This window comes from Magnolia sinica, chromosome 11 (assembly GCF_029962835.1).
Source record: "Magnolia sinica isolate HGM2019 chromosome 11, MsV1, whole genome shotgun sequence".
NCBI lineage: Eukaryota > Viridiplantae > Streptophyta > Magnoliopsida > Magnoliales > Magnoliaceae > Magnolia > Magnolia sinica.
Window position 1 is genome coordinate 83,629,138 of NC_080583.1, and position 22,812 is coordinate 83,651,949.

At 40.4% G+C, this 22,812-nt stretch overlaps 1 protein-coding gene and 1 non-coding gene across 2 annotated transcripts; both read right to left on the bottom strand.

The window, feature by feature from the left end:
• Positions 1-533: 533 nt before the first annotated feature.
• On the bottom strand, positions 534-6,093 carry LOC131218219 (13S globulin basic chain-like). The gene is made up of 2 exons (XM_058212900.1): positions 6,030-6,093; positions 534-787 (listed from the first exon to the last, which is right to left on the bottom strand). The coding sequence occupies exons 1-2, from the start codon at positions 6,091-6,093 to the stop codon at positions 534-536; spliced, it is 318 nt and encodes a 105-aa protein (XP_058068883.1).
• On the bottom strand, positions 1,948-2,020 carry TRNAR-CCG (transfer RNA arginine (anticodon CCG)). Its single transcript has one exon. It is a non-coding gene; the product is annotated as a tRNA-Arg (tRNA).
• Positions 6,094-22,812: the final 16,719 nt, after the last annotated feature.

Genomic DNA, 22,812 nt, shown 5'->3' on the forward strand with positions numbered 1-22,812 from the left:
TAAAGTGCTACCCATTAATATAGGGTTTACATCTCCATTCCTTTTTTTAAACATCTTAAGATAACTCATTAATGTATTTTGTTTCATTTCTTTAACGGATATTATATTACGTGTAGCCTTGTTTCTCAAATGACAAAAATGCTTCTATACATAGCGATACGATATTGGAGGAGCTTTGATTGTTAATTAGGTATTGTTTAATTTATTATTTAGGATATTATTCCAGTGTGTCCTTTGATTTATAAATCATCTAAAATCTGAGTGCTTTAGCTTGAATTTAACATCTCCACTTGTAGGATATACCTGTGCACATGTGCATCATCTGTCACACACTAGCAGAGTATTAAACACTATACCTTGTACATGCCTTCCCAAAAGCAAACAAAATTTTCACTAGATGTTCTTGGTGAGTTTGATGTATGGACATTACATAAAGAGTACTTTGAATTGAGCTGTCTGCATGAAAGGCCCCATGTTTTGATGAATCATCAACCCTTACTAGCTTCAAACAGAAGCCTTTGGTGCAAACACCTTTATCTCCACCTGTTGTAATTCAAACTCCTTGCTTCCTTCTTGGAGATCCTGTAAGCATTCATCAAAGCAAATGCATTCCCGGCAAGCGTGCTGGTCATTGCATTGTTGTTGTTGGTCTTTAAGGTGATGTACTCCAACCCTCCATTCCCAGCTCGTTTGACAACGGCAAACATCTCCAGGACAATCACCCAGCCGTTGCCTCTAGTCACATACACCATGCTGTGGCATTCCAGTGAGGTGCCAAGAGAGCATTCTGCATGCATGCCATGGAGGGTATCTTGATCACTCAAACAGTAGTTTTTCAAATCTTAATCAAGAACAACAGTCCACATCATTCCTCTCATAATGCTCAAAAACTATTCTAATACTTTATTATTTACTTCTTAATTATCGAGTCAAGTCAAATAAAGACTCAGTCATGTCTTCGAGTCAACTCGGCCCGGGCCGGACAATGAGTCATTTCAAATTTTTTATTTCGAGCACTGGAAATTTAGATTGGAAATTTAAGCTGATTTACAACCAAAGCATAGAAGATTGGTGGGTCGATTGATTGAAACCGCATGCAGAGAACCATCTATGCAAATAAGGCACCATTGCATGGAACTATGGAATGCTGTGGATGTTGGGGCCCTGTGATCCATACCGTCCATACAATGGGCGTCGAGGGTCGGATTTTAGCGTATGTTGGGGCCGAACGTTAACACTATAGTGGATGTTTCCCTAACCGTGGGGCCCAACTTCATTTATGTGTTGTTGTATATCCAAGCCATCCATTTTAGAGCATGCTCTAAAAAATGAAGCAATCCAAATCTCAAGTGGACCACACCACAGGAAACGGTGGTCATTGAATGCCCAGTATTAAGAATTTGCTAGAGCCCACTGAAATATATATTTGTGATCCAATCTCTTGATAAAGAGCTTGATCCAAAATTCATGTGGCCCCCAAGAAGTTCTTAATGGTGGACATTCATATCCATTTGCGATCCAATCTCTTAATAAAGTCACACGGGCTAGGATGAGCAGTAAAGAAAAAAAATCAGCTTGATCCAAAACTTGTGTGGCCCCAAGAAGTTTTTAATGGTATACATTCAATCCCTACTATATGTGGTCCACTTTATATTTGGATCTGCTTCATTTTCTGGATCATGCCTTAAAATGAGCTGAAAAAACGGATGGACGGTGTGGATATACAAAATATACATCAAGGTAGGCCCCATCGTCAGAAAAACAGTTACCTGATCCTCCCAATAATGCCCCACCCCTAAAACCAGATCCCCAATGGAAAGTGGACAAGAAAAATAGACATCAAAAGAAAAATGGCCCAAAACAGTGAACGAACGAAGTGAAAAAGAAAACTGACGGTAGAAAAATGAACGGCTAAGATCCATCAAGCATAAATAAAATTAAAATGGTCGATCACGATGGGACTCGAACCCACAATCTCCCGCTCCGGAGGCGAGCGCCTTATCCATTAGGCCACGCAATCCATATTTAATTTTCGATATTTGCAAAACCTATGCCACGTGTTCTGCAATCGTTATCACCCCAAGCACCATGGGCCCACCGTGATTTTCGTGTTATTTAAAATCCGTCCATCCATTCCTCCATCTCATTTTGGACGTGACCCCATATACGAGCTAGATCCAAAACTCAGGTGGGCCCCGCAGTGGCGATGGAAACGCCCACCGTTGAAATTTTCTCAGGGTTCATGGTGATGTGTATATCGCATCCAATACGTTCATAAGGTGATCCTCACCTGGATGAAGGGAAAACACGAATATTATCCTAATCCAGAACTTCCGTGGTCCTTACGAAGTGGTGTGCATTTAATCCATCTGTTTCTTGTATTGTGGTGGACTTGAATATTGGATCTCCCTCATTTTTGGGCTCATGTCCTTATAATGAGCTTCAGAAAGGGATGAACGGAGTGGATGTAACACAAACATCAAGGTGGACTCAACAGAGCTTGGGATTTCAGGGCCAGGTTCGGTCCCCACATCTACTTGCTTCCAAACGTACCAAAATGGCAGCATGTGCATCAGTAGATTGCCCACCATTATAATTACCGAGGGTCATTATTTTGGTACACCTGCGCATAAAAAGTAATGCAAAGTGCATTTAGTCCTGTGAGGTGGATGAGGAACATTCCCACCACACGTGCTAATGCAGCAAACTTGTGCAAGATCCGACCCATTCATCAGTTGGGCCACACTTGCATGAGAAAAATGGACGGTTAAAAAAAAAAAGTGGACCGAGGACGAAATGTCCCAGGATGGTATGATTCTAATTCCTGGGTTATACGGCCCCACTGTGATATATGTGTTTGATCCACGCCGTTCATTCATTTCTCCAGCACAATTTAGGGCATGAGCCAAAAATTGAAGCATATCCAAAGCTTAAGTTGACCGCGCGCAGGAACATGTGGGGATAACGTTGAAACCTTTATAAGGCCAAGGAGGTTTTGGATCAAGCTGATACTTGTGTTTTCCCATCATCCATGTCTGTGTGACTTTATGAATATGTTGGATGACTAATAACATACGTGTGGGACCTAGGAAGGTTTCGTGTGTGTGGCCTACTTGAGCTGATATGCTTCAATTTTGAGCTCATGCAAATGAATTGGAAAAACAGATGGGCAACGGGGATAATACATACATCACGGTGGGTCCCATGGAGTTTACTCCCTATGTGATCTGCACATGCCCCATCCAGGTAGGGCCCAGCAGATGAAAAGTCTGGACTCAGTTTGGCTAGTGACGCTGCCACTAACCAGGTTGTTAGTGGTCGGTGCTATGTGGGCCCCACCATGATTTATGTATTTTATCTACACCGTTCATCCATTTTTACACATCATTTTAATAATTTATCTTATACTCTGGCTCGAAGAGGAAGAAATACCAAATTCATCATTACTGCTTTGGTCCTTCCCCATAGGATGTGAATAGGGGGGTACTACCTAGATACGATGGGGGAGGGTTGCATAAAAGAGAGAAATCAATCTTTCCCCAAAAGGGAAAGCCACTCTCGACCGTAATAGGAACAAATGAGAAATACAGATTGGATTATCTCAGGTGGACCACACCATGAGAAAATAGTAGTGATTCAACGTTTACCATTAAAAATGTAAGACCCGACCTGAGATTTCTTGTGTGTATAGGTATGCATTTCATTTCTTTTGGTCCCGCGGTCCTACAAGTCGAATTCCGGCGACCCACGACCCTCGGATTGTGTTTGTGGTCATCCTTGAGTCTGGTCACGTAGACCCGACTCGGATCGACCCGAGACCTATGCCATCTTGTTCACATCATCGCTACGGTTCCGATGTCGTGTCTCGTGCGTCCATACAATGTGTAGATCATAAGTTGTAGGCATTTCATCATTTTAGGCCTTTGATTATGATTGTGTGGCCCACTTAGAGTGGTATATACGTTTCCCAAGGTGGCCCACTCCATCTACACATTTTCCAACCAACACCACCTAAACCTACATCTCTTACACCACCCATACTACAAACACCACCCACACCACCAAAACCTATCCTACCCTGGCAACATTGTTTGTATCACCATAAGGTATGATGCTTTTCTCTAACCTAGGTGGAGAAAGCAATGATGACTCTCCTACAACTCTCTCTCTCTCTCTCTCTCTCTCTCTCTCTCTCTCTCTCTCTCTCTTTCTTCTCGTTCTCTCTATCTCTCCCTCTCCTCTCCCTCCTGCAAGCTTCCAACAATCCAGCCCTCTTCTCCTCCATTTCCCCTTAATCCATCCATCAAAATCATATCTCACCCCTTCAATCTTGCTTGCTTTGAGCTTTAAAAGCCTAGAGTTGGAGTTTTGGTGGAGATCTTTGAGGTGGGTGCTCTTCTTGGCTTCATCTCTCCTTCTTCTTCTTTCCTTTCTTCCTTTCCTTTTTGCTACATGCATGGAAGCATGTAGGGCCCACCAATCCATGGTGGAGGTCCTATATGGTTCCTAAGATGAAGGCTAAGGGCCTAAATCCTTTACAATCCATTTCATGGAGGGTCATTTTCTATGGACCCACCACGATGACCTCCTCTTATTTCTTGCATCTCATGGGCTACCTAAGCCTTTGCATGCATGTAGGGAAGTGATCCTTACCATCCACTAACTTATTTTGATGTATCTTGGCTTGCATGTAAGTGTATGATATAGTGATGGTGTGGATTTGTGTGTAGGTAGTCCATTAGTGGCGGGACCTCCCACCTATGGCCAAATTTGCTCATTCTCTCCCTCATTTTTCTTATCTTCTTCTGTACATTCTCTGATGATGTGTGGTCCACCAAAGTAGGTCAACAACATCCCAGGCCCCTAGCAAGATGGGGCGTCCAAGCCCACCTTGATTAGGCGTCCAGGCCCAATCATGCATGCATGGTTTGGATGGCCTCTAAAATAGATTTTCATGGAGGCTTGAGAGCTCTAATGGGTCTGAAATTTTGTGAACCTATAAGAGTGAACCCCACATGAGGAATCAGGGCTATGGACCCCTTGATTTACTTGCATGGGCTAGACAGCCTATGTTGCTGTTCAGATTTCAAGCCCAGTTGGAGCATGTGTTTTGAGCTACTGTTTAGACCTATTTGCAGGCCTTTTTATCCAAATTTTTTTAGGAGTTTTGTAGTGTGTGGACCCCACTTTGATGTGGTATGAGGCCCATACCCTACTTCCCATGTTTAAGGCCCATGGGTTGGGCTAAAGATGGCTAACTGTCCAGAAATTTCTGGACAGTTCAGCAATACAGTATAGCGGAAAACACTATATTCATCTGACTTTCTGAAAGAAGTGGGCCACCCCAGCAGACCCCACTTATTTTTCAGATTTAGAGCCACCTTTTCCTCCAATTTTCTAAGGGTTTGGGTGGGTTTGGGCCCACTCCATGTGGTCCCAAACATAGAAACAGTTATAATTTCAGCAACATTCCACCCTGTACAGATTGTAATTTCGAATTTAATTAAAATACTTTTGAGTATCTAAAAATTATGAAAATTTATATAGGGGTGTCCCACCCATGGTAGGACCCATCTACAAATTTTTGGGGCCAATAGACCCCTGTGCACATCATGGCAAGGGCTGGACCGGCCCACCACGTTGGGACGTCCAGATCAGACAGAATTTTCTTGATAGACTGTCTTCTTTAAATTAATTAAAATACTTTTAGTTACCCAAAAATCGCAAAATTTTATGGAGGTGTGGCCCACCCATGGAAGTAACAACCTGCAAAATTTTAGGGTCAACGGGACCCTGTATCGTCCGTGGTGCCGCCTGGAGTAGCCCACCAAGCTGGGACACCCAGGCTTGGGTGTCCAGCCTTGGCTGGCCGTTCAGGCCACTTTGTGGGCCCACCTTAATGTATTTAATATCCCACCATTCATCTATGTGGGGTCCATAGGGGACTTAATCATCCTCCCCTTTAGTAGCATTCAATTGGGGCCCATTGGATGAGTTTTTGGGCCATATACCTAGGCCAATAGAGCTACCTGTGCATGGGATGCTCAGCCCATTGGGATGCTGCTGGACTTCCAGTCCAGCAGCATGGTCCATTTGGTTTATGTGTTAAATCCACTCCCTTTATCTAGTGGACCCCCCTGTGACATGTATGGTTCACCAAGAACTAAAATAAATTTATGAATTAATTATTTTAGAATTTCCAGCAAGCCTAGATTTTGGGTGGGCTGGAATTTCAGCAATAGGCCCATGATTGCTCCTCATAAATGAATGTTTTGGGGCAGTATGGTCCACCAAATTTGAAGACATTATTACACATATCTTGCCCCATTTTAGTTAGATTTTTTTAAGCTTAATTAGTGTATATTTAAGGCCCATTCCAATTGGGTTTTTATTGGACTAGTCTTCTTAGTTATTTGTTGGGTTTTTCTAGGCCCATTACCTTGAAACTCTTGATATGCCCATTGGAACCTTGGGGCTTATATTTATTTATGCTATTGTGATTGGTTTTATGGGCCAATATTCAAGTAGTTGGGCCCTTGCTTGCCCATTAAAATAAATCCATACTTGGGCCGAGATGTGAGGCCCAACTTACTGTTTTAAATATAAGGGTTACCCATATGTTGGAATAATGAGCTGCCCATTAGGCCCACCATAATGAGTAGTCTTATGATCTTCACGGTTGGGCCCAAACCTTGCTTGAGGGCCCACTATCTTGCTTATGTATTCGGCTTAGTGTATGGCCCATTAGGCCATGGATTGCTTGGGCCTTGGACTTTACTTTATATGCGTAGCGGGTTACCTTTTAGGACCCAGTTGAGGTTGGATGTCCTCCGTGGTGGCCCTAAGGTAGTCCTATAGGGTCCTCATAGGTGGTTGAAGGCCCACTATGGACCTTGTTAGGACTGTTTCCTCCTTGAGGCTTTATGACTGTCTTAGCTTGTGAGCCACCCCAAAGTATTGGGCCCCACTAGAGGACTTCACTTCTCCTTAAAATACCCATCTAGGTATCTAGACTTTGTCTCTCCTTGAGAAGGAGGAATATATATTCTACAGGTAGCGCACTTACTTCATTGTGACCCGTATGCATCATTTGTGTGAATTGATTGTATTGTGTGGTGGTCATAGAGGAATGAAGTTTCTCCCCTTATACACATTGAGTGCCTGAAGCTTGTGCATGATCTGTATGTGTGACTCATGCATTGGCATCACATTTTATGATGATACCGCCCTTGCTTCACCAGGGCCTTGCTTCCACAGGGATGTTCGTGGATGGCCGTATGTGTGGACCGAAAATATTACTTGAGCATACCGGGTGCATAGGATGCTCCTGGGTGAAATTTTTAAAACTTTCATAGTATTAAGGATCTGCCCCAACGTCGTGACCGAGTGGAAACTATGAGTGCACGTGGGCCTTATACCATTAGGTCATGACTCCCACTATCGTGTAGTCGGTTGGGTAGGGGTGTGGCCTTACTCGCCTGATGTAATGAGGAATTACTAGGCTGAGTCTGACCAGCTCGTAAATGGGTCCGCTACCGTCAGGCCTTGTTGGTGATTGGCTGTCCACAGGCAGGTAGTGAGGTCTCTTACTCTCGTTTGACTGCGCGGGGTTTGTAGAGCGGCAGTAATCCAGCAGTGTAATGGACCCCGGTGATTTTCTTATGATTGGAAATGTACTTGATATGTGGATTGGTCATGAGCACTGGCATTACTTTGCATCGCATTCGCATCGGCTGCATAAGCCCCTTCATGCATTGCCTTGGTAAGGCGCCCAGTACTCATTGCATCGTACTCATGATAAGCCTTAGTAAGGCTGGTGATATTGTCATTGAGCATATTTCCCTTTCTATACCTCCTACTATTCTTCTGTGCACCATTGTCACACACTTTCACCACCCTCTAAGCTTCTATAAGCTTATGCACGATTGATGCGTGCAGGAGATCTTAGGCAGGCATCGTAGCAGTAGAGCTTGGATTAGAACTGGGCTTAAGGACCCCGGTGTTGCAAACTTTTCTCTCTTTCTTCTATTATATTATGTATGTCCTTTTGAACCTTATGAAAACTTGTAAAAGTTCAAATTCATAGTGAATTTTGTAATGTGTGCCTCTGTTATTCTCAGATATATTTGCTGTGATCTTGGGTATGCTCGTGTTGGAAATAATTATACTGCTATAGAAATCCTCCTTGTAAGATCTAAGGATCGGAACCTGCCTCAGGAGCCGAGAATGAGATACTACGGAGGCTGTTGCAGCCAGAACCGGCTATTGGGTTCCTTATAAGTCCAGTTACCGAGTCTAGGGCATGACAAAAAACCTCCTAGTGCATACTGTAATGTTTATTTGGCATACAACCTGTAGATTAGGTCACACAAACTTGGATTAATTAGGGGAAAAACAAATATCAGCTTGATCGAAAACTTTTGTAGCCCCGATAAGTTTTTAATGGTGAGAGTTAATTCAACACTGTGTGACCCAATTGAGATTTTGATCTACTTTAGTTTTAAGTTAATATCATAAAATTATTTGGAAAAATTGATGGCGTGGATGAGACACATACATCATGTTGGGGTCCACATAACACCGACCACTAGCCATTAGCTAGTCACAAGTGACTAGGAGTAGCCAATCTGTTTCGGAAAGGTCGCTATCTTGGAACATTGCGGTGGAGTTATTTGATACACTAGTACGCCGCAGGTAGGGCTGTACATGAACTGAGATCGGTTAGCTTGCTTGACTCGATTCGAAAAACTCAATTCAATTCGGTTCGAAAATTGAGTACGAGCTGAGTCAAGCTGAGTTTTTGAGCTCGAAAAAATTTTGAACCGAGTTCGAGCTTGCCCGAGCTCGACTCGACTCAGATCAAACCCAAGCTTGAATCAAACTCAGATCGAACCAATTCAGTTAATTTGATATTGATGTTGCTCATCAAGTGTTTGATGAAATGACTCAATGAAGTGTCGGCTGGTGGCAAGGAAGGTATGTATATAAAACAAATACCATTTTTTTTCTTGATTTTGATGTTGCTTACAAGATGTTTGATGGAATACCTGTAAATAGTTGCTATTGTTTTACATACAGTAAGAAATTGAAAGTGCACTCCATGTGTTTGTGAAAATGACACACTCTTGGCTCGAACTCGACTCGAATTGGCCCAAGCCGCTGACCGAACTAAGCCGAGCTGGCCGGTCAGGCTCGAGGACCGAGCCGAGCCGAGTTCGAGCTAGGATCAACCAGTGGCCAAGTCGAGTCGAGCTGTGCCAAGCTTGACTCGTGTACACCTCTAGCCATGGGTACACAATCACTTATAAACTGTTCATGTGGCATGCATTAACTCTATTTAAATCCATCAGATTGTGGGGCCCAAATCTCTGAGTCATGGTCCCAAAATCAGATTGGTTAAGCAAACCAAACCTTTATTCATGGACACTTCTTATAACGTAGGATCATTGGACATTTTTCATCTTTAGTGGTCCAATACAAATCCACCAATTAGATAGTCAAGCTCACTTTTTACTAAGTCACAGTCCCAAAACAAGATTGATCGAGCAAACCTAACCTTGATTCATGTACACTACTTGTAACATAGGACTACTAGACATTTTTTATCTTTAATGGTCCAAGAGATTACTCTCTGCTGAGTATCATGATAGGTGAATGTGCACATTCTTAAATCCCTACAAATACAAGAAACAACATAGACTGTAAATTCTTCTTCTTCTTTCTTTTCATAGGTATCACAATCCATGATACGATATGCATGGAACTGAAAAAGGTATGCCATTTTCTAGAAAGACAGTGAGCCCACAACACATTTTCAATCATAACGTCTTAAAAGAAAGAGTAAAGTACTAGATCAGAAACATATTGAAAGCTTTGTGTTTGTTTTCCATCACCATAAACTATCAAAGGTTGTTTATGGAGGGCATGTAACACATCTCAGCATGATTAAAACACCGACATCTTTGTAACTCTTGTCCATTCCAACTTGATTGTGTTATGAAAGCCACAAACCATTGTTGTGAAATTTAACTAAAGAGGAAGCAAACTTGCGCAACAAAGTTACTGACAACACGCCCATCATCTATACACATACGAGGCCCGTATGTATTGAAAATGCGAGCAATACGCACCTGCAAATATCACAACATTAGATGAATTCCATCTACATTTTTAAAAAAAAGAAGGCTTTAGTGAAAGTATGTTTGAAGGTATGAATATGCAGGTTACAAATATGTATATATGTATGAAAAAAAATGCGTGGCTTTTAGGTTCAGATAACAAAATTATATCACCTTCTAACTCAAAGAGTACATCTCTCCAAATTTACTCTTCAAGCTTATAGAATATCTAGAGAGACCAAAAAAAATAGTAGGTCTTCACTTATTCAAACATGATTGAACAATAGGAATGGCAATATTTCTACTCAGATAAAGGATGTAAAAAAACATTCAATGATTTCAGCTTGTAGCTATCATGGTGGGCCTTTAAGTGTTGTAGAAATTCATCTCCTCCTACACCCACATCTGCGTCAAGGAAACATATAAAGAATGGAAGAAGTGAAGAAAGGCTTTAGCAGAGCACTAAGACTTAGGCATCAAGAAACTGTACATGTGGAATGAGAGTAAATTCAATTTGAACCAGAAAACTATAGGCTCGAGTTTAGATGCATCATAAACCAAACACATCAATAGTTAGATATCTAATGGTCCTATTTCAGCAAACAAGTGTCCACAAATCAAACATTTTGTTAATTCAACGTGTCTGATTTTAGGAGCTGCATGTCATGCATCATGTAGAGGGAGGAAAGGGAGGAGAGAAGAACCTAGACAAGGAGGACCCGAAAAACTATTAGAAAGAGGGATCCATCCAATCTTCTTGATCTTTTTGGGTTCATGTTGGGAATATCTCTCAACAAACAATGGATTGCTCACCTAATGGCTATAGGGCAAGATAAGATAGACTAACCTTCAACTTTTCTTACTACCAAATAGCCTTTAACCATTTCTTGCGGTGTTTCTATAAGAGTTTTTTTATAACAATGATTTTTTGGTTTGAGTATAATGAAAGCCAGAGTATCTGAACAGGTCGGGTAACAGGCTGGCGTGGTTCATTGAATAAGGGTAACATCGGCTTAAGAGGGTCTCCATCTTAGATGTGGACAAAGGTGTAGACACTTATAATAGTTTCCCACCATTGAAAAAATAGTGTTGACTCTTCAATAATACTCATGGCACAAAAATCCAGATCATCTAAATTGCTAACTCATTCTTCATCAGGGTATAACTGAAAATTTATATGGTTAGACGACATAAATTATCTGATTTTGCTTTTAGAATTTTGATCATTTATCACTTACCATTTATATATCCTTGGGGCTATTTGATTATACAATTACACCCATAAACCCTTAGATAGACCCGCTTAGATAGGTGATTTCCCTCTCTCCTTCTTAGTCCCTACATTTCTCTCTCTTACACCAACCATCAAGCAGGCAGTGTGCATGTCCACATTATATTTTCCATTGCCTTACCAATCAAACAAAAAACATTGAAACAAATATAGCAACAGAAACCAAGGATTAAAAAATGGATTATGTTGTCATCCACTTCTTGATCCCCCGCATTTCCAGGGAGAGCCCGACCCGTCAGCAGCGGAGCGGTGGAGATGTGAGGTGGAGAAGATCTTTGATACTATGAGGTGCACTTCACAGCGGCGGGTTCCGTTGGCTGTCTTTTTACTTAAGGACGAGGCCGAGCATTGGTGGACATCGGTCGCCCGAGCAGCAGGACCCGATTTCGTTTGGACATTGGAGTATTTCATGGACCGGTTTGACCGGCAGTATTTTCTTGACCACATTCAACGGTAGCGAGCATTGGAGTTCGAGACCCTGGTGCAGGGAGACATGTACGTGGCTCAGTACACGGCTCGTTTCATGGCGCTATCGAGGTTTGCACCGTATTTGTATTTAAGAATATTTTGAGGGTGCATTGTATTTAAGAATGTTTTGAGTATGATGATAAGATAGAGAGTGAATTTTGAATTATTAGAGTTTGATCATCTAAGTAATATATCAATTACGGTTCTTACACTCAATTGATTAAGAGGAAGTTCGAATATTATGTTAATCTAAATCACAAGACACATTCAAATTGCTTTATGTGAATAGTACTAAATTTTCTAATTGTTAGTATGATGATCATTGAAAGATATTGAGAATTGAGTCTGAAGAATTTTATTCACCTTAAAAGAAGAAAGAACCAGTTAAAAAATAGGAGATCAACAGAAAGTGTCATATATGATGAAAAGATTGAAACAAATCTAAAAAAGAATAAAAAAAAATCTGGAAAAAAAAAGAGAGAGAAAAGACTAAAAAGACTGAATGAATACAAATGACCATCGATATAAAATCAAAAACTGGAAAAAGAAAGAAAATGGGATAAGTTCGGAATCAGTACTCGAGTTTTCAACCAATCTTGAAGTGATGAGCAAGGCTAACATTAAGAAAAGATAGTATTTTTATAAGAAGTAAGTTGAATTCCACTGAGCACACTGAAAAAACTTGATATGCGAACTATATCCTGACTTAATGGATAAAGAACTTATTTGATTGATTGTTTAGGTGATTCGTCTTTGGGTTTTCAAAATCTCACTTCCTCATCTTGAGGCTACTCATTGATACTTGATTACACAAATGATTATTTTCTAAAAAAGGTTTGAACATTGTGCATTGAAGTTCATTTTTTCGCATACTTTGCTCGAGACTAACAAAATGTTGGTTGGGGATTGTGTTGAGGGTCAAATATTGCATATTAGACCCCATTTATTACTTGGTTTTATGAACATGATAATGCTTAATGTTCTATTTTACTAATGTTTGTGTTGTAAGGTGAATTTAAGAGCTTGGATTGAATCGGGTGCTAAAAGTATGGATTTAATGTTCGAGAATCACCAAGGCAAGGGATAAATCTTAGGAGACCAAGATTGAAGAATTTACATGTCAAAGATTCAAGGAAACCAATGGATGAAGGACGAGAATCGAAGATTTGAAGTGAAGAAAAAGGAATCCTGAAAATTCTCTTGAAAACAGATTCTAGGGCTAGAAAAGTCTAACTCTAAAAAACTACCAGAATGTGCCTTCGATATATTGAGGATCTGTAGATAATATCGAAGGGACATATTGAAGACCCTTCGATTAATCGAGAAATTCAGAATTTCAGGCCAAACTCGCTGAACATTTTGGACTCATCTTCGATATATCGAGGATTGTTCAATAATTTCGAAGGGACATATCGAGGATATATTGAAGACACTTCGATATATCGAAGCTGCGTAAATTTGAGGCAGTTTCTAGTTTTTTCCAAGTCGGTGCGAAAGGAAGTGCTGCAAAACTATAAATAGGAATCCCCAGGGCATCCCTAGGGATCACCTAGGGTTAAAGGAGTGGAGCAAAAGCGTGGAGAAGCCATCGCCAAGAGTTTTTCTTCCATTTCCTTAGTTATTTTTATGCTTTTCTGAAGAGATTCTAGTTCAATCATGTCTATGGTTGGCTAAGAGGTTTAGAACTATGGATGATGAGCAGGGGTTAATCATTTACTTATACATCAACAATTGGTGCATAAGGGAGGAACCATTGGTGCATAAGGGTGGAACGGGTAGGTTAGTCCTCGATTGATAAGGTAGTGAATAAGGTAGTAAATCCAATGGGTATAAGATCACCAAAATCGGACATGTAACAAAGGAGTTAAGGTTATTTACATGGATTAGTGACCCACATTAAATATCTACAATCCACAATGATTGATGAACTTTGTGCCAACTTTTGAAAAATCAAATGGTTTCCAAATGAGATGATTCTAAATCCATCTGAAAGCTCATCAAATCACCCAAACTGAACATATAATTAGGGAGTTATGGCCATTTTCGTGTGATCAACGATTTATAGTGAATATCTACGATCTACAGTGAATGTATCAGTGATCCACAATGAATATTTACGGTCCACTTTTAATATCAGTGGTCCACAGTGAATATTAGTAGTCCACTCTTAATATCAGTGGTCTACACTGAATCTCGATGATTCACAGTGAAAATATCGATGATCCATAGTGAAAATATGGGCGATCTATAGTAAATATCGATGATCGACCATACAACATTCATCCATTATAATATATTTTCATCTCAACATTCATCTATTATAAAAATTCATCCATTACAATGTCATCCATTTTAACGCTTATCACATTCATCCATTACAAAATTCATCAATTACAACATCCTTCCATTATAAAAATTCATCAATTATAGTATTCTTGAACACCCTCTTTCCTTTCACAAACTCCCACCATTTATACAAAAAATCCCAAAAAGCAACTATAAAGGAAACGAAGGAAGAATGATGGAAGAAGGAAGGGAACCAAAAAACACCATCCACTCCTCTTGTTAAAAACCCAAGGAATAAGGAAATGACAAAAAGGCCCTAGTGCGAAAGGGCCCCACATTTTGAACACATCCACATCTTATATGGGGCCCACTGGATTGTGGTGAAGCAAATCTCACTTGTCCACATATAAGAGATTTTAATTTCATGTCATCGGTCCAAGTTTGAGGGCAAAACTCATCACAAATGGACCACACCGAAGAAAATAATTTAAAATTAATGCACAACATTGGTGTAGTTGTGGGCCATAGAGAAATTTCAATAGAAAAAGAAAAAAAAATCTTATTGTGGGTTCACGACTGTCCAATTAAAATGAACAGATCAAATCGGCCAAGGGGTGGGTTGAATCCTTATTTTTGGTAAGGCCCACGCCCCTTTTTAAAAAACCTTTCTACTTTCAAGATGAAAGTCCACCATATGAGAGGCAGCTGCGGCACATGAACATTTTCGTCCTCCAAAAAAATGATAAAGTGATTTTATGGCTAAAAAACCTTATGTTTGTAAAGGATGGGCTCCTTCCGCAACCACATCACAATATGAGATTATTTGGACAAAAAATTAATGAACTTTCAAAATAGATATCATATATGTAAGGTACATCAATCAAGGTGGCCCCCCAGTTAGTGATAAGGGGTTCACTAAATTTGTGCCATGCCCCACTCTTAGTTGGATAAAGAGAAAGAGAAAACACAGATATCAACTTTAATCCAAAACTTTTGTCTTGCCCAAGAATTTTTTAATGGTAGTGTTGAATCGCCTCGGTGTGGTAGGATCATGTCGTAAAATGATTTGGCAAAGTGGATGGACAAGAGCGGATAAAAAAACATACATCATAGTGGACCTCTATAATAAAACACATACATCATAGTGGGCCTCGAGGCCCATTGTGATGTATGTGTTTTATCCGCTCTTCTCCATCTAGTTTACCTGATCATTTTAGGATATGATCCTACCACACCAAGGTGATTCAACACTACCATTAAAATTTTAAGTTTTTGGGCCTTGCTTAGACTAAGTCTCTCCTGTCAAGGGCAGGATGCAATCCCCATAAATTGCTTGGTAACTTATTGTTGGATTTTAGAGTTTAAAAAACTATTTAGACAAAATAAAATTAAAATGGGAAAAGAGAAAACTTATTGGTTTGTAGAAGTTGAGGCATGATGTGAGTCACTCGACTTGAAATCAAATTTGCGCACCTTGGACCACGTCCCAAGTGCAACAGGATTCAATGAGCAATCGACCTCCAGGATAACAACGACTATTACCTCGTCACAATAGTGCACTCACCATACACGGACTCGAATCACTTGCAGTCTTAACCTGAACTAGAAAATATTTAAACAATACTTTGAATGTAAAACTGAACTTTTTCTTACCCCTAAAACCTGATGAGAGGAAGTTTGTTTATTGACTTTGTATGAATACCCTTAAGGGTGTAGAGACACCTTTAAAAAAGGGTTGTGATTATTGGGTTTACCCCCAATTGGTGCGACCTTTAGGCCTAAGAAGATACAGCTTTTCAAAAAAAAATACGAAAGGGTGCAACCTTTCGGACTTGTATGAAACGATACATCCATAGGGCACGCGCGCACCTATGGCCAAGGATATGGCCCGTCCCGATGAAAATTTTGAAACACTAATTTATTTTAAAAGAATTTAAAATACAACAATTCTACATATGTTTTAAAATTTATAACATTTCAGGTTAAGATGGAAGAGTTATTTGTGTAATGGTGTTATTGTCACCATAAACTTAAATCGACATTAGAGTAAGCAAAACAAGTTTATAGGAATTAGGTAACACCATAGTCTTGAACCTTATTCTTTTTTATGTAAATCGCAAATACATGCTACTCACATAACTTTTTCGTTACAAGTGATTCTGTGGTTCGGTGCATTTTGTCCATGCACCATTACTTGAATTTTATGACTGATCTAGAGAATTTGATTATATTCTCATAGGAAACAACCTCCACCTTCACACCCATATAGATGAATTCTATCAAGTGTACACAATAATTGGGTACACCACCAAATATATGGTTATGAATTCATTAAGAATTCAAAAACTCATCGTTCTTCATTGTTGCTTGCACTGTTACACCATAGAAGAGGCTCAAAAATATCAGTGCAATTGTCTACCTCGTGTCTTATTGTTTACCCATTGAACATATCTCATAGGATCTCTACTTGTATAAGTTGGGTTGCAAATACTGGTAGCTCGTATATTAGGTTCAACCCAATTTCCTTCAATGTATCATTGATAAATATTTTAAATAGTCATTTGGTCAGAGGATATAAAATATTATGGCCCATGTGCCTTCTACCTTCACTCGGCGTTGCTCCACCAGGCTTTCGCCTATTGTGAAAAATTCACCACTACTACCCTTCATAGGAGTTAGGCCATGTCTTAGTCTCAATGTTGCTGATCATCCAAATGACTCATGATGCATAAAATCTTTATGTACTTGCACGTAATCCAGTGTTTGGACTTCTGGTTGACGAAATTATGACAATCCACGAGGCTTCAAAAGGATTTTTGATGCGTCCACCGTTGAAACATGTATATGGCTACAAAAGTTTCGGATAAGTTTTTTGTGTTTTCACTTCATCCCGTCGGGAATGACCTTACAAAAGGTTTGGATGGCATATAAACATGAAGGTGGAGCCTAAGAAGGTTTAAACAATAAGAAACTCTTTGTCCAATTCTTCCTCGCGTATGACTGCCTTGAGTTTTGGATCTACCCGATTTTTAGTCTCATATCTTAAAATAATCTGGCAAAATGGATGGACGTAGTGGATTTCTCACAAACATCACGAAGGACTCATTGGAATAGTCCTAACAAATTCTGGGTTAGACATTGCTCTACATGATACTTATTATGCGGTTGCACATTTCCATTATGTACTTTCTATGGGAGTCGTTCTTGCTTTATTTGCAAGATTTCACTATTGGGTGCGTAAAATCTTTGGTCGGACATACCCTGAAACTCTAAGTCAAATCCATTTTTAGATCACTCTTTCAGGGGAATGCAGATTGGCTACTACTCCCACCAAACCTAGCTAGATATGGATGGACGTCGTTGGCCTAGTGACATGGCCACCAGCCAGGTGGCTAGTGGTAGGTGTTATGTGGGTCCCACTATGACGCATGTACTTGAAAAAATAAGAAAGATTTAAATCTCTGTAATGCCCCGAATTTCAGGGGTCGAGTAGGAACTCGACTCCCGAATTCCCGGGTGCCACGTATGCCCTAATGGGCTCCAGATTTCAATACATTTGGATTCATTTCATAGCAACAGGGAGTTTACCAAACCATGAAACATAAGAATATCATAAAGTGGAAATAAGAGCCACAAATATATAAAATATCCAAAATACAGTGCTAAGAAAATCCAAGACAAGGAACTAGTCCCACCCATACAAGTATCCCAAAACGACTAGGGCCCTAACCTATGCCCCGCGATCGTCCAAACATAAACTAGAAGAAGCCGTCGAAGGTCTGATAATATGCTCGCTCCTCATCGTCATCCATTACGGCATCCTCTAACGCATCCAGCTCCTTCAACCCTGCATCTATGACAGATTCTGGTTAGTGTTTTAAAACACCGTCCCATATTGGGAGTGAGTAGCTAACTTAGTGGTACCATTAATAATAAGTTACATAGATTATCATACGCGTGAGCAAATTTAGTGAAATGCATACATCCATAGAATCGTAAATACTCTGGTTAATACAAATACATGATTCAGTGATATGATACATGCTCTCACACCAACACTCCTTCAAATGATAACATCTAACGATCGTGAATGCCCAACACTCCCTCATTGCGATCACGACTGCCAAATCACCAAAAGTAACCAATACAATGTAATGTAAATGTTAGCCGAGTTGATTATTATGTCTATTCATCTAGTAGTTTGGGAAAATCGAGACACCCCAACAGATCAACGCCCTAATCCGATCGCGCGACTCTGGCGACCGTGACCGTATGGCTCTCGCGATCCTTGGCCTGTTTGGGTTCGTCACTCCCAACATCAGAACCATACGAAGGTGGTTAAGACAAATAGAGTCTTTGCTCACGGTCACTACGGGTGGCTCGTCAGCCCGGCGTAGGCTGACAGCTTGGACATAATGTCTCATTCCACTATCCCCAGCTCATGAGTTTAGTTACTTACTGGTCACTACGGGGAAGCTCGTCACCCCAGTGTAGGCCGACAGTTCGGGCATAATGTCTCATTCCACCATCCCCGGCTCATGAGTCTTGTGGGCCGCGTCTTCTGGTTATCAGTGGGCGCAAACGGGTGCAGGGTGCCTCGGGTTCCAACAGGCATGTACAAACATGATTAATGTACAAGGATGAGCAACCAGTAGGCCAATTTGTCCCAACGAGACGAACCACGGCTGTACGTCCTGAGAGCAACGTCTTGCGTAGTCCAACTACAGCCGATAACTCGTGGTTTGGCTAGTTAGGCCAAACTTACCCATGAGCTGACCCAACACAAGGGCTGCCCAAGAAAGTTCTGATTGGTTGGCCGATCCAAAAAGGGCGCAATGTATAAATACAAAACCAACGAGAAGAAGTCGATCTACCTGTAGTTGTGGGGAAAATCAGGTAAATATAATTATAATCCGTATTCAAAATCAGGGCACAAGTCAGCATTGCGCATAATTCAGTGGATTCCTAGTTGTGCTAGTACATGGGACTGAGTTGCAAGATATCAACGAATAGGGTAATAAGTACTGCAACCAACTATGGGGAGATTTAGCCTATGTGGTGGGGTGTGGGTAGTGAATGCACCCATTCCAAACCTACGGGGGGCATGTGCACGAATCCATGGCACTAATTCAGTAAGATCAGGGACATTCCTAACTAAAGGTTCCACAAATTTCAACAATTCAACAATATAATCAACTATGCACTAAATCTACACATATTAATTACATGCAATGGAATTTAACCTATGAAATCAGCAAGATTGGGGATAATACCCATGCAACTTCACAAATTGACAAGCAATTCAATAACCACATACAATAGGGCCCTTAGGAAGCCCAAATTGCTACGTGATGGAATAGGTGGGGAAGCCCACTCCTTGTCCTTAGGCCCATTCTTGATATGAGTAGGCCATCTAGGCACATTCTTGATATGAGGAGAGTACATCATCACCGTAGACGGAAGGATCTGTGGTATCGAATTTGGTATATCCACCGTTGAGGACCGATCTTCATGTTATGCATTATATTTACTGTCCTTCTATGAACCCCGCCTTATATATAAGCCGATTATCGATTATGACTATGTTAGTACACGCACTGATTATGTGCCACCGTCTTGATGTAATTAATCTTTTACATAATCTAAATTTACTTTATTAACCATCATACATCAGGGGCTAATCATTTACTTATACGGGCCATGGGCCGTCTTATACCGGCCCACCATGATGTATGTGATTATAATCATGCTTGGTATACTTCATGATACATGCCCATACGCATTATCCGCATGCTTGTTTATGAGGAGTGATTGAGCATAATATGTGCCATTGAGTTGATTGTTTATGGGACTCTGTGAGAGATGGAGTTACCCCACATGAGCGCGCGGTACGTGCAAGTTTGATGCATGATTAGATGGTATGACTCATGCATCTCGCATTTTATAATATGAACATCGTACGCCCTAGCGACATCAGGGTCGTGGCCTCTACAAGCATATCGTGGATGGCCAGATGGGACACCGAAAATGTTTGGTTCTACATGAGCACGCGATAGATGTCCCTGGGTAAAATTCCCTAAACCTCCGAGGTCAGGAGATGCTCCAACGTCAAGACCGAGTGGATACATGAGCGCAGGAGGGCCGTATACCAGTAGGTCGCATCTCTCACTGTGTCATGGTCGGTTGGAAGGGGGTGTGGCCTTATCTGCCCGAGTTAGGGGGCTTTAAGTTAGGCCGAGTTTAACTAGCTCCTAAATGAGTCTGCTATCGACGAGCCGGGCTCGATATTGACAGGCGGATAGTGAGGTCTCTTCTACTTATCCTGTTGTGCGCTTAGATGGGGAGGCAAGCTGACGTATGGTGTACTAGACCCCAGTGATATCTTAGAGATGAATTGTATTGATATATGGACTTACTGAGCAGGAGTTGCATACTCAGCATTCACTCATTCATTCATTCATTATCCACTCGGGCTGGTGGTGCACAACCAGATTATTATGTGTACCTTCGCAATGGCCAGCATTTCGGTTGGGCGCGCGACCAACCTGAGATTAGGAGTTTACCATATTGAGTATAGCTATCCAAATTTAGGTATGGGACTGGTTTGGATAGAAGTCCCTCATGATGAACTCCACAGCTTGCGATACCACGTACTATCATCCCGACTACACACTCCAGCATTGTCATTTCTTTTTGCATAGCATACTGCATTGCATCCTCTGCATATGACATATTGCGATGCCTCGTCACTGTGGTCACATGTGGGTGGGCACACATGGGCGGACGCTGATGTGGGTGGGGCCGAGTGGGCCTGGGCGAGCTACCAGTGGTTGGCAAGCTACTGTGTGTACAGTGAAGGCAAAACTTGTCCCACATATTCATGAACTCGTCAGGATTCACATATTGCATTGCATCCACAGTATATAACATTTGGCTTACTACGACTTCGTATTGCATAGCGCAATCAAATTTACCGAGATTGCGTGTATCAGCTATCCCTTCATGTTTTCTCTATCCAAGTTTCACCAACGTCTTTCCCAGATTTAGTGGCCCAATTCTTCCACCCCATGGTGTTGCTCCCTCTCATCAGATAGACCCATTTGATGATGGCCCACAAGCGATCGACACTGTTCATGATCTCTACTTCGCGATTAGAAGCATATACAATTCATGATCTCAATAGATACTATCATAGGATTCCGAAATTGTCTGGACTCCAAATGGATTTTACCCCTACATAGGATCTATTGAAGTATGTGTTTTCATTTAATTAGAGTATGTATAAAATAACTTAGCTAATCAAATGTATTTACACATGGCTGATTTATTCAAATGAGTATGATTTCAGGATAAGGGATAATGTGCTCATCTTATCTTATGAGAAGTTTCTTTAAAAAAGGATAAGAGAAGTTTCGGCATAAGAAAAAAAGGAGATAGAAAGCCCTAAAGAAAAAGAGAGAGGAGATTCTAAGAGAGCTTGATTAGGTAAGTTCCAACTCTTAGATCTTTTTAATTTTTTATTATGTTGTTAATTTTTTCTTGATCTATACATAGATGGTGTGTATCATCCACATGATCATTATATAGGTGTGTAGAGACAATTTTGACAAAGTGATGCTATATGATTTCAAATCCGTTTAGTAATATTTTAGGAATAAATTTAATGTGTGCAATCTGATTGTGTTAAGATAGATCTGAACGGGTCATTTGATCCTAAGCACCAAAAGATAACAGTGCCTTCAATTTCAGATTGATTCGACCATCGGATGGGCCACACTAGTCAGATATATAAATGTTTAATAAGAAAAGTTGAGATTTCTGCGTAATTGATTGATATCACTTAGCGTAGAAAGTCGAGATGGGTCATCGATGTATATATAGTTAGATGCACACAATTCATTCAATGTGTAGAGGCAAAATATGTCAAGACTTGAAGAATCTGGATGATCCAATCATCCGGTGGGCCACCCCGATTAATTATTTGACATTCAATTTCAGGATCTTAAAAAGAAAATCTAAATCTTTATAATTAAATTTAATAAACATATAATTTTAATTATTTTATCATTTAAGGTTTGGTCACTTAGGATGTATATCAAAGGTGAGCCCCATCATATAAAATAACTAGATAAATAATAATGTTGTTGATATAACTAATAATATCTCTGAATTCAAACCAACCCAATTACTTTGTAGATTCTACACTACCATACTCAAGTGAGTTACCCAACGTGTCTCATGATTCATTGGAATTAAAATAAATTATCTGTGATGGTTTGATTGATTGATGTACAGATTTGAGTGTTTTATTGAAATATTGTATGATGCGGTAAATTATATGCTAATCTGTGCCAAATTGCATGAAATTATAATTATACATTAAATTTATTTATCAAGACAAGTATATATGGCAGTTATGAAATTGATACATCTATACATCATCTATCATTCATTGTTTTTGTAGAATGCATTGTCGATCTTAAGGACCCTCCCTAGAAGAAATATCAATCTTAATAGAGCATTACCGGATGTGGGCTATACCCAAGCCTACCGAAAGGTGGAAGCCTACCCAACGGGTGGATGCGAGTTGACGACCTCCAACCCAAGCAGATGGATGATCATCTCATCTGATGCATTCACACACCATTT

What these genes read in the sequence shown, in the direction of transcription:
- LOC131218219 (XM_058212900.1), bottom strand. Translation starts at nt 6,093, where the DNA reads ATGGACCATGCTGCTGGACTGGAAGTCCAGCAGCATCCCAATGGGCTG. An exon ending in GCTGAGCATCCCATGCACAG is followed by an intron (nt 788 to 6,029) that starts GTAGCTCTATTG and finishes GCATGCATGCAG; the next exon opens with AATGCTCTCTTGGCACCTCA.